Source organism: Apodemus sylvaticus, chromosome 5 (genome assembly GCF_947179515.1).
Source record: "Apodemus sylvaticus chromosome 5, mApoSyl1.1, whole genome shotgun sequence".
Classification (NCBI taxonomy): Eukaryota; Metazoa; Chordata; class Mammalia; order Rodentia; family Muridae; genus Apodemus; species Apodemus sylvaticus.
In genome coordinates this window covers 102,361,257-102,373,179 of record NC_067476.1, presented here as the reverse complement: position 1 = coordinate 102,373,179, position 11,923 = coordinate 102,361,257, and the positions used below count along the sequence as shown (strand labels likewise).

Genomic DNA, 11,923 nt, shown 5'->3' with positions numbered 1-11,923 from the left:
AAAACCGAATGTTAGCCTGGTGCAGTTCTCCCATGCCATTCTCAGTGGGCTTTTTTTTTATAATAACTGTTCATCTTTATGTGAGTATGGCATGTGTACAGAGGCCAGCAGATAATGTTGGATCTTCCTGAAGCTGTGTGGTTGTGAGTTCCCTGCTGTGGGTACTAGAAACCAGACTCTGGATTCATTTAACCACTCAGCCGTCCTCCTGCCCTGGTACTTTCTAGATTATCCTTTTCTCTAAATTCTGACATAGGTTTGCTTAAAAATTTTTATTTTACTGTTCAAGGCATTGTAGAACATGCCTTTAATTAGCCTAGTCTTCAAATTGATTTCTAAGACAGCCAGGGATACACAGAGAAACCCTGTCTTGAAAACACACACACACACACACTTGGGTATTTTACCTACATGTGTCTGTGTACCATGTGTGTGCCTGGTACCTCTTGAGGCCAGATGGGGACATCAGATTCCCCCTTGGAACTGGAGATACAGATGATTGTGATCAATCATTTTGGTATTGAGAATTGAACCCTGGTCCTCTTGAACAGCCAGTTCTCTTAACTGTTGAGCCATCTCTCCAACCCAGCACAGGCTTTCTTACCCTATCATTTGCTGTGTGGAATAACTGTTCTTCCAAATCATCAGGAGAGGTCCAGTATGGCCCTGTCAGTGAGCCAACATAAATAACATGATCGCCCACTATCAGACTAGTGGCCTGTGAGGGAAGTTGAGGCAGGCAGGAAGTGGGTACTGGAAGCCTTAGGCGGCAGTGAGCACTATGAGAACAGACTCTCAGGAGACAGGCTTCATTGAGTAGCTTTTAATTGGGGAAACAAAAGGTATTCACACCTTTGGGGAGTGGGTAGAGGCTTTTGGGGTTAAGTGTACTTCCTTGGCCATGGCTAAGGTGCCGTGGCTTTATTTGTATGAAGAGGAATTCTAGGTGCTTCCTGGACATGACCTTATAAGAAAAGAGGATGTTTACTCTGCAACATGACCTCCAGGACACCTGACCTGGTGGCAGAGGTGGTGTGTGTGTGTGTGTGTGTGTGCAGAGACATGCCCAGAGCAGGGAGGGAGGAGTCCTCTCCTGCCAGTCTCAGGACTAGATTTTCAGGATTTGTGCATAGCTGACCTCTCTCCAGTTCTGGGTTGTCTCCCCTGGTTGCAGGGCTCCTCAGCCCCACAGACCACCAGTCCCTTTCTTTAGTTTATTAAAATAAGATTTTATCCATGAAAGAGAATTCATGATGGTGATGTCTATAAGTGGGCCCTGAGTTCTCCATTTTTATAAAATCTATCATAGCTAGCTAAGTTAGTATTAGATACTGAGAATTTCCTAGTTAGCTAGTTCCCTCCCAGCTTCAGTTTTCAGACGTAAAAACATCTTCAGCTTTTAGGCTTCAGTTATTAACTTTATTTTAGTCCAGTATGTGTTTACTAGAATGGTTCTCATCTTGATCAGCTCCTCTTAGTTGAAGAGTGCTAATTTCTTTTCTTCAACAGATAGTTAAGAGATCTTTTGCAAATGATTTATTCTGGTTAGAAGGTTTTGTTTGTTTTTGTTTTAAGGGAACTCAGAGCAATCCTCCTGCTTCAGCCTTCTAAGTGCTGGAATTACATGCCCTCCTGGGGACCGTGCCTGGCTTAACATCAGCATTTTGAACTAAAGATAAGGGGCACAATACACAACTCTCTGAAGGCTGGCTTCTGGTGGTCCTCTCAGTATGTGACTTGTAGAAGTTCCCTCCCATTTGTGATTTTGCAGTTGGTAGACTGGCTGAGTTACTCTGCATTTCAAATTTCTATTAGCTTTTTAAGAGGAAGTTTCACATAAGCCCAGAGTGGCATCCAGTTTGAAAGCAGAGGATAATGCTGAACTTGGGGTCCTATCTCCATTTGTTAGGCACTGGATTATAAATGCAAGCTACACTGGGCAGTGGTGGCGCACACCTTTAATCCTAGTCCTTGTGAGCCAGAGGCAGGCAGATTTCTGAGGTTGAGGCCAGCCTGGTCTACAGAGTGAGTTCCAGGACAGCCAGGGCTACACAGAGAAACCCTGTCTCAAAAAAACAAAATAAACAAATAAATAAAAATAAATGCAAGCTACACTGCCCAAATTTTCCAACACCTTGTCCAGTCATGGCAGTAAGAAGTTGTGCACAAAGCCGGGTGGTGGTGGCGCACGCCTGTAATCCCAGCACTCTGGGAGGCAGAGGCAGGTGGATTTCTGAGTTCGAGGCCAGCCTGGTCTACAGAGTGAGTTCCAGGATGGCCAGGGCTATACAGAGAAACCCTGTCTCGACAAAAAACCAAATCCAAAAAAAAAAAAAAAAAAAAAAAAAGAAGTTGTGCACAGGGCAATGGAACAGTGTGCAACAAACTCAGAAAGTCACGATTCTGAGGTATTGGGATGTTCTACTTCATGGTCATAAAGTGGCACAACATTGGCAAGCAATACTACCTCACTAGGGACAGTTAAAGAGTGCTTGCGGCATTGATCCCCTCACTCAGGAGGCAGAGGCAGGTGGATTTTTGGAGGCTAATCTGGCTCTACATACTTCCCATGTGTGATCATGAACTTATACTAACACTGACACAATAAAGTCGTTCACTGTGATGCTGTCCTGAGACCCACAAAAGCCACAGCCATATACTAGGATGCTGTCCAGGCTGCTATCCCAGAGGAATAATGTAGAGCCAGCCAATTCTTTCTCCTACCAGGAACTCACACTAGTTGGGGCGCCAATGGTAGAGACTAAGAGCCCTTCAGCTCAGCAAGGCTCCTCCCAGAAGCCTGGAGACCTTGCTGCCCTCACGCCCCGCCTTTTCCTCCTATTTCCCGGGTCTGACGTGAGTGTATCCAGGCCAGCTGGGATAGCGGTGATGGCTCTGAGACTGCTGGACACGCCTATAAACTACAGCCAGGGTCCACAGTAGACTTCTCAACTATCATCCTTAGCTGGCGATGGGCTGCTCCCACCGGCTTCTGCTGTGGCTGGGAGCTGCGGGTAAGTGTTGTTTGGTGGTCAGGGTACCAGCCAACCAGACACCTAGATTTGGGGCTGCATGAGCAATAGAGCAGGTCTCAACAGTTCTTTCTAAGTGGCCTTGTGCTTCTAGAGTTCAGCAAGAAAGGTGCGGAGCAGGTCCAAATCTCAGAATCAGGTAGGGCCTCCGCAGTACTTGGGAGGAAGGTAGAGAGAGGAAAGGGGGAGGGGTGCTGTACCACCGAACGCGGTGCAGCCCCCAAGACACTCCCTGAGAACTCTGGAATAGAGGACGTGATATATGAGGACTCCTTTCCAGGCTTAGGAGACCCAGTTGGGTGTCTGTATGCACCAGCTGGGCGGCATTCGGGGTGTGGCTGGAAGCAGGGTACTGCTGAGTGGCTAGCTCATGTCTCCCGCTTCACATTCTGCATCTTCTAAACCCTCTTCCTCCCTGTCACCTTTCAGGAACCATTCTTGGCTCCACCTCGGAGTTCCAGGCACCTTTTCTAACATCCTCACCTTTGCCGGTGCTGGCTCCCTATTCCCAGGAGCAGAAAGTCACCCCCTCGCCCAGTAGATTGGAGCCAGCTTCCCTCCCAAATCCTCTAGGTGAGCTTCCGGCTCCTCCCTTTTCTTGGTTCACCATCTCTAGATCGCTAGGCCTGGACAGGAACTCCACTTTTTCCTTCTCCCTTGCACCTAGGCACGCGGGGGCCTTGGGTGTTTAATACCTGTGGCGCCAGCGGTCGGAGGGGACCCACACAAACACAGTGCGACGGGGCATACACAGGAAGCGGCGTGCTGGTGACAGTGGGGGCTGACGGGCCGCTCAAAGGCGTGCAGCTGTGGCGGGCGCCAGACACCGGCCAGTATCTGTGAGTGCCTGGCCGGGAGAGGGTGGCAAGCACCTGCTAGGCTGAGGGTCTACAGAGCAGGGAAGCAGAGCACCATCACTTTTCATCTTAAAACATTCCGCAGCGATGCCTAGTGTCACTCGATTGTCCTTCTATGGTAACCATCGACAGGACGGCCGCCCAATCAACGGTGGCTCCAGATGGGGCTCGACACTTCCCGCCATCTCCGTTAACAGTCTTGAAATACACGTGGAACCTAACTGTAAACTCGGTCTTACCCATCCTTTCACAGTCCATCTAAGTCCCTTAGGAAGCTTGCGGCCAGCCGCGGGTTCCCGACCTTGAACCGCAGCCTGGGCCAGGACTGAGCTGCCCTAGACCGGGCTGCCCTGGACGGAGCCGCGGACCGGAGCTCTCTCGTCCCGTAGGATCTCCGCCTATGGAGCGGCGGGCGGCAAGGGCGTCCGAAACCACCTGTCGCGGGCGCACGGCATCTTCCTCTCGGCAGTCTTCTTCCTCAGTCGCGGGGAGCCGTTGTACATCCTTGTAGGGCAGCAGGGCCAGGACGCCTGTCCGGGAGTAAGCGGGGCGAGTGAGCCAGGGGCGCCCGGGCTGAGAGCTGGGGGAGGAGAGAGTCCCTGGTCACGCAGCATTTCACCTTGGTGCCACCCAGGGGAGCCCCGAGAGCCAGCTCGTCTGTCTGGGAGAATCTGGGGAGCATGCGACGACCGAAAGACGCTGGGCCGGCGGGGGCGGGGGTGGCGGGGGTGCCACCTACATCTTCCGGGTAGGTGCACTGGGTGCTGTCGCCTCGACTCCCAGCTGGGTGTCCCAGGCTCCTCTCTCCCTCTGGGTCCCCGGGGCTCAGGACCTGGGCGCGGCCCCTGACCGACCACTGGCCCCATAGCTGCGCATGGGGGAGCCAGAGCCGCTGCTGGTGGCGGCGGGAGGCGGCGGGAGGTCCTACCGGAGGCGACCTGACCGCGGCCGGACTCAGGCCGCCCCCGAGAGGCTGGAGACCCGCGCGGCGGCGCCGGGCAGCGGGGGGGAGAGGAGGCGCGGCAGGTGAGCGCGCAGCCCAGCGGGGAGAGGCGCGGAGGCGGGAGGCTCTGCAACGCCACTGCCAGTCGCTTGCTGTCGCTTCGCAGGTGGAGGGGGCGGCTGGACGTCACGGGCCCCCTCTCCGCAGGCCGGACGCTCGCCGCGGGAAGGGGCCGAGGGCGGCGAGGGCTGCGCGGAAGCCTGGGCTGCGCTCCGCTGGGCTGCGGCGGGAGGCTTCGGGGGCGGCGGCGGGGCCTGCACGGCAGGAGGTGGTGGCGGCGGCTACCGGGGTAGGTGCTCGGGTCGGGAGGGTTGTCGGGCAGCCCGGGTGATGTGACAGTAGAGCCTAAGAACCTGGCCTGAGCTTTCCAGAGGATAGATGGGGAATGCCCCACTCTGCACTGTGCCATGCCCCGGCACCTAGGCGTGGTCAGACCTAGAAGTGGTGGCACGCTCGGGTGCAGCGCGTGCCGAAGGCGGGATTCCAAGCTAAGTAACTAGTGAGTTTGAGGCCAGGCTGCTACCAACTGGTCTAGTTTTGTTTTGTTTTGTTTTGTTTTTACAACAGGGTTTCTTTTTTCCGAGACAGGCTGTCCTGGAACTCCCTCTGTAAACCAAGCTGACCTCAAACTCACAGATACCCACCTGCCTTTGCCTCCCAGGAGTTGGGATCAAAGGCGTGCACCAGCACCGGCGAGGCGGGTCTTGTTTTGTCTTTTACAAAGGGCTAAAATGCCCAGGCTTGGTCCCACATTCCTTTAATCATAATACTCCGGAAGCAGAAACAGGCAGATCTCTGTGCTTCAGGCCAGCCAGGGACCCATAATGGAAGCCTGACTTAAAAACAAAAAAGAAGAGCCCAACTCAATTGCAGATCACACATGCAATTAAATCAAGTGCCTGTTCCAAAACAAATCCTTACTCTGCCGAAGTCTAAGGAATTTAGGGCCAGTCTTTAAGAATGCTGAGCTGAGAGGGTTAAGAGCAAGAATGGTTTAAGTCAGTAGTTCTCAGCGTGTACTTACCACAGAAGTTATTAGAAATAAGAATCCAGGGGTGAAATCTGGGAAGATGTTGGTCAAAAGAAAACTTAATAAGATAGAGGGACTCAATTTAAGTTATCTTTAGTTCAATACACTAATCACAATTAATACCAGTATTTTTGGTCTGTCAGTGTAGGGGATAAAATCCAGCCTGTGGTCAAACCCAGGGCCTTAGGCCTGCTAGAGAAATGCTCTCCCAGGAGGCTACACCCCTAGTCTCAACAATGGGGCTAAGAGAGTAGTTCTGAGGTGCTTTCCCTACAATGGTTTGTTGGCTTAAATGATTGCACAATGTATGCACATTTCAAAGTATCATATTGTACACAATTCCTACACAGTTTTTATTTGTCTGGGGCTGAAGAGATAGCTTAGCAGTTAAGAGCACTGACTGCTCTTCTCCGAAGGTCCTGAGTTCAAATCCTAGCAACTACAAGGTGCCTCAGAACTATCCTTAATGAGATCTGATGCCCTCTTCTGGTGAGTCTGAAGACAGCTACAGTGTATTTAGATATAGCAATAAATAAATTAAAAAAAAACAAAAACAAAAAACCCCCAAAAACTTGGTTACTACTGGGCAGTGGTAGCACACACCTTTAATCCCAAGGCAGAGGCAGGTGGATTTCTGAGTTCGAGGCCAGCCTGGTCTACAGAGTGAGTTCCAGGACAGCCAGGGCTACACAGAGAAACCCTGTCTTGAAAAAACAACAAAAACAAAAACTTAGTTACTATAATTCATTTTAAAGAGAAATGCATGGCCCATCTCCAGACTCTCTGACGGCAGGGGATATACTGGCCATCTGTTTTAACTGGCCCTAAGATGCTCTAGAGTTTGGGGACACTGATGTAAAGAAACAGAACCCTTGGCCTATCAAGACTGCACTGCTCATAAAGACTTTACAACACATCTTTGTTCACAGCGGAATGGAGTCTGTGGGCTGAACACCTCTCATTTCACAGCTCAGCATGAAGTCTGGAGGGGCTCAGACAGACAAGGGTCCCAGACAGACTAAGCCAGGTCTTTGGGTTCTAGCAGAACAGCCAATCCCCCCTTCTCTAGCCCCTTAGCAGCTGTATGGCAGTGTCAGTGTAGAGAAGGCCACAGAGGAGTTACATGGGAGAGCGTGGCTTTCCTGCTGGTCAGTCCTGAGCCAGTTTCCCACGCGAGGCAGCTGGGTGCGCCTCCTCAGCCCCAGTCTCCTTTTTGTAGTTAAGCCTCCGTCCCTCTCCATTTCAAGGTGGTGATGCTTCTGAGTCTGACCTCCTCTGGGCTGATGGGGAAGATGGCACCTCCTTTGTCCACCCCAGTGGCGAGCTCTACCTACAGCCTCTGGCAGGTATTTGTCCTGAACGCCTGCCTCTCAGCCTGGCCAGCCATCTTCCTCATCCTCCTCAATGCCTCGACCCACAGCCATACAGAGGTACCATCTGCTCTGAGCTGGGAGATACCCAGCTCTTAAATGGCGCAGGAACATTTGAGAAGCATCTGTGAGCTGTGATTCTAGATCTAGTACAGGTAGACTGCTAGGCAGGTGTCCATGCTATGAGTTCTCTGCAGACACCTCAGGGCGCAAGGGTCCCAGAAGATATACTAATGTACAGGCTTGACTGATGTGCCCAGGCTGGGCTAGCAAGATGACGTAGCTGGTAAACCCTTGCCTCTCAAACCTGATGACCTGAAACCATAGTAGGAGAAAATGGATTCTGACTTCACCAGCATGTGCATACATGCCTTTGTCTATCTCTGAATGAAATCAGTCAACAGATAAGAAGTCCCTGGGACTCTGATGGCCCTGCATGTTGCAGTGGTTGGGACCACAGCTTACTCTACACTCCTGACTAGAAGTAGCCATGTGGCTGGGAGGCCAGCCCTGTGTGTCCCATCCCCAGCCCCACTTCCCACCCCACCATGTCTATTCTTTTACTCACAGTCACAGAGGGCCACGGGGAGGTGGAGATCCGAAAGCACCCCAATTGTAGTTACTGCCCTTTCAAAGACTGCCAGTGGCCGGCAGAGCTCTGGACGGCTGAGTGCACGTGCCCAGAGGGCATGGAGCTAGCTGTGGATAATATCACTTGCATGGGTATGTTTTCGTAGAGCCCTGGAAATGGATCGGGGCACAGTCTCCTGTCAAGAACATGTAGGCCAGTGTGGGAGGCAAGATGGATATTTAGATATAGATATGTATCTAAAAATGTCAGTTGCTATGGGAAGTATCAAATAGTTAAGGGGCTCTTGAGAGGGAGGGTTGCTTTTGTCTAGGACAACTGCGGGTGGCATCATGGGAAAGTAAACACTGAGATGGGGCTTGAAGCACGGATAAGATTTGAGAGTACCCAGACATGGTAGCACACGCCTGTAATCCCAGCAGTGGGTAGGCTAGAGCAGAACTGAGGGTCTGAGGCCAGCCTGGGTTACTGGGAGACCCTGTCTCAAACACAAAACACAAAACAGGACAAGACAAAATGCAAGACAAATGAGAAAAATACTTGAGGGACAGAGAAGCCTCCCGCTGAGATGGCGTTCTTTCTCCCTAGACCTGCCGACCACCACAAGCCCTCTGATCCTGATGGGCGCTGTAGTGGCAGCCTTGACACTGAGTCTCCTTGTGATGTGTGGAGTCCTAATTCTAGGTATGGGCATCAAGCATGGCTGATGCAGGCTGACCCTTCTCTACTAGGCTGTGATGGGCTTCTCTGTGGTTCTAGGCTAAGTGTGGCTGACGTCATGGCCCTTACCCCACAGAGCAATGGCAGATTCCTCTCGGCTTTTAGGAGTTGTACTGGGGAGTCACGGGGAAATGTGTATTTGAAAGGACTTTTGGGAAGATGTTCTGGGCCTGGGAAAGCAGTGTGGGCCCAATGGACAGGTAGATGGTACACCTCTTCTCACCCGCAGTGAACCAGAAGAAGTGTCAGGGCCTGTGGGGGACCAGGCTGCCAGGCCCTGGGCTTGAGCTGAGCAAGCTTCGAACCTCTGCCATCAGGACAGCACCCAACCCCTATTACTGTCAGGTGGGGCTCAGCCCTGCCCAGTCCTGGCCTCTGCCCCCAGGGCTCACTGAGGTTTCCCCAGCCAATGTCACTCTACTCAGGTGAGTCCTTGACCTCCTTCTGTGGTAGTATATACCTCGAACCTCCCCATCCTTCCTCCTGCGTGATGCACTATGGGATCCCAGAGAGCATCTAACTCAAATCCCCTGTGCAGAGGACGTTCCAAAAGGCAAAGTAACATGAATAGGGTCAGCTTTTGCCCCAGTTCTGGGATGCAGAGATCTAGGAACATGACTGTTTTGGAGCCCACAGCTTGGCATTCTTCCAGAGGGTCTACATTAGCACAAGGAGAGGCTTCATCCTACATTAGGACCCTGACTCTGGCCGCAGCTCTGTGTGTCAGCATTAGCTTGTGTTTAAGAGAATCCATGGCCCAGAGAGAGCTCAGACACGGTCACCTGGGCCTGTGGGGTGGGAGCCAAAGAGATAAAGGGGCATTGCCCCCTCGATAGACCCTGTTGGTCTACGCCATCCTCTTCCTTCTGTCTTGTCCTCTTACAGAGCCCTTGGTCATGGTGCCTTTGGAGAAGTGTACGAGGGACTAGTGACTGGTCTTCCTGGGGACTCCAACCCTCTTCCGGTGGCTGTCAAGGTGAGAGGGTAGGCATGTGGAAGGATGGACTGATGCTAGAGCCTTTGCTCATCTCCCTCCTACACTCAGCCAAAGCTCAGGAGTGTTCTGCGTTCCCTCCCCAGACCCTGCCAGAGCTCTGCTCCCGTCAGGATGAGCTGGACTTTCTCATGGAGGCTCTGATCATCAGGTGCACCCCGCGACAGGCAGGAGGGTGTGGTGGGAGGCAGGACCAGCTACAGGAATGGCCTCTCTGCTCTTTAGGACTGAGAGGCAGCATTTTAGGGCACAGAGGTTCTCTGCACTTTAATTGGATCTAGAACATGCTTATCTCCCCACTGGTGATGAGATATATTCGCCATTTCTACTCAGCAAGTTTAGCCATCAGAACATTGTACGCTGCGTGGGGCTCAGCTTCCGGGCTGCCCCTCGCCTCATTCTGCTGGAGCTGATGTCTGGTGGGGATATGAAGAGCTTTTTGAGGCATAGCAGACCACAACCGGTAAGCCCCCTCTCTGGGCTCCCCACCCTTCTAAGATCCTATTTGCTCTAGATCTGGATCAGCTGATATATACCTTCTGCCCAACTCAGGGGCAGCTGTCACCTCTGACCATGCAGGACCTATTACAGTTGGCCCAGGATATAGCCCAGGGCTGCCACTACCTGGAGGAAAATCACTTCATCCACAGGTTGGAAGCAATCTTGCCTCAGGAGACTGCTGGCCCACTTGTCCCTCAGAACACCCCTCTCTATATATACAACCTTTAAAGAAACGAGTCAGAAAGAGCCGGAGTACCTGTGCTCTGGCATAAGTATTTTGTCTGTTTTACAGAGACATTGCCGCCCGTAACTGTTTGCTTAGCTGCAGCGGCGCCAGCCGAGTGGCCAAGATTGGAGACTTTGGAATGGCAAGAGATATCTACCAGTGAGCAGAAGTGGGGAGGCGGGAAGGCTGCTGCTCCGGGAGGCTGGCTTGACAGCACTGGAAAGCACAGCCCTGCCTCTCTCCTTCCTATAGGGCCAGTTATTATCGCAAGGGGGGCCGGACCTTGCTCCCAGTCAAGTGGATGCCCCCAGAAGCTCTCCTGGAGGGTCTTTTCACGTCCAAGACAGACTCCTGGTGATAGCATGTGCTCTGCTGTGCTCCCTGAAGCTAATCCTATCCCTCCCTGCCACCTCATAGGACAGCAGGGGACACTAAGATGGGTCTTGTCTGTTCTTTCCACCTTTCAGGTCTTTTGGGGTCCTGCTCTGGGAGATCTTCTCACTGGGTTATATGCCCTACCCTGGACATACCAACCAGGAGGTTCTAGACTTCATTGCCACAGGGAACAGGATGGATCCTCCTAGGAACTGTCCCGGGCCAGTGTGAGTTGACAGTGTGCCCCCGGGGAGGGAGCTATCGAGAGATTTGGGAGGCATAATCTCCTGCCTCTCTAGGTACCGAATCATGACCCAGTGCTGGCAGCATCAGCCTGAGCACCGCCCTGACTTTGCCAGCATCTTGGAGCATATTCAACACTGCACTCAGGTGTGCCCCCCACCCAGCCCCAGCTCCCAGATATCCCTTTGATCCCCCTCTAACTCCCCTGGTTCTGTAGGGCAGGAAGAAAGCCATGAAACAGTTGTGTGGTTCCCTGTTCCCACCTCTCCCACTACAGGACCCTGGTGTGCTGAACTCACCCCTGCCTGCGGAACCTGGGCCCATTCTAGAGGAGGAGGGGGCCTCTGGGCTGGGAAATAGGTCACTGGAAGGTCTTAGATCCCCAAAGCCCTTGGAGCTGAGTTCCCAGAACTTGAAAAGCTGGGGAGGAGGCCTTCTTGGCTCTTGGCTGCCCTCTGGCCTCAAGACCTTCAAACCCAGATGCCTCCAACCTCAGAACATTTGGAACCCCACCTATGGCTCCTGGACCCCAAGGGGCCCCCAGGGTGAAGATTCAGGCATTGACCTCAGCAATGGCTCCTCCTCAAATCCCTTTCCAGGCATCCAGTAGACATCCAGAAAGACTGGCATGTTTCAGGGATGTGCTGGCATGTTTCAGGGATGTGCTGGCAGCCTGGCCTTTCACACTGGAAACCAACCCAGACCCTCTTAGGGAAGGGCCTGCACTACTTTCAGTCTTTGGAACCAGAGGTCATCCACCCACTGCAGGAGTCAGTTGGGAATCCTGGATAGTCCACTCCCCTCTTATCTTTCTTCTGGCCTATTCCAGTGCTATAAATGTTTTTGATGATGATGATGAGATATTATAATAATAATAAATAATAATAATAACAATAATAATAAAAACAACTCTTCTAATCCTTCAGTTCTCTGAGTGAATGTGAAGGAGTCTGGAACTGAGGAAGAGAGAACCAGAGGTGGAG

General features: G+C 52.3%; 1 protein-coding gene across 1 annotated transcript; it reads left to right on the top strand.

Annotated features, from left to right (window-relative positions):
* Window positions 1-2,851: 2,851 nt before the first annotated feature.
* On the top strand, window positions 2,852-11,858 carry Ltk (leukocyte receptor tyrosine kinase). Its single transcript, XM_052183287.1, is given in 21 exon segments — window positions 2,852-3,014; window positions 3,462-3,605; window positions 3,700-3,871; window positions 4,279-4,429; window positions 4,524-4,637; window positions 4,758-4,892; window positions 4,894-4,915; window positions 4,999-5,181; window positions 7,170-7,268; window positions 7,863-8,015; window positions 8,470-8,565; window positions 8,831-9,026; window positions 9,487-9,577; window positions 9,682-9,746; window positions 9,929-10,058; window positions 10,148-10,245; window positions 10,389-10,481; window positions 10,575-10,676; window positions 10,790-10,924; window positions 10,997-11,087; window positions 11,218-11,858. Coding segments are annotated over 21 exon segments (2,646 nt in total). The 5' UTR covers window positions 2,852-2,971; the 3' UTR covers window positions 11,551-11,858.
* Window positions 11,859-11,923: the final 65 nt, after the last annotated feature.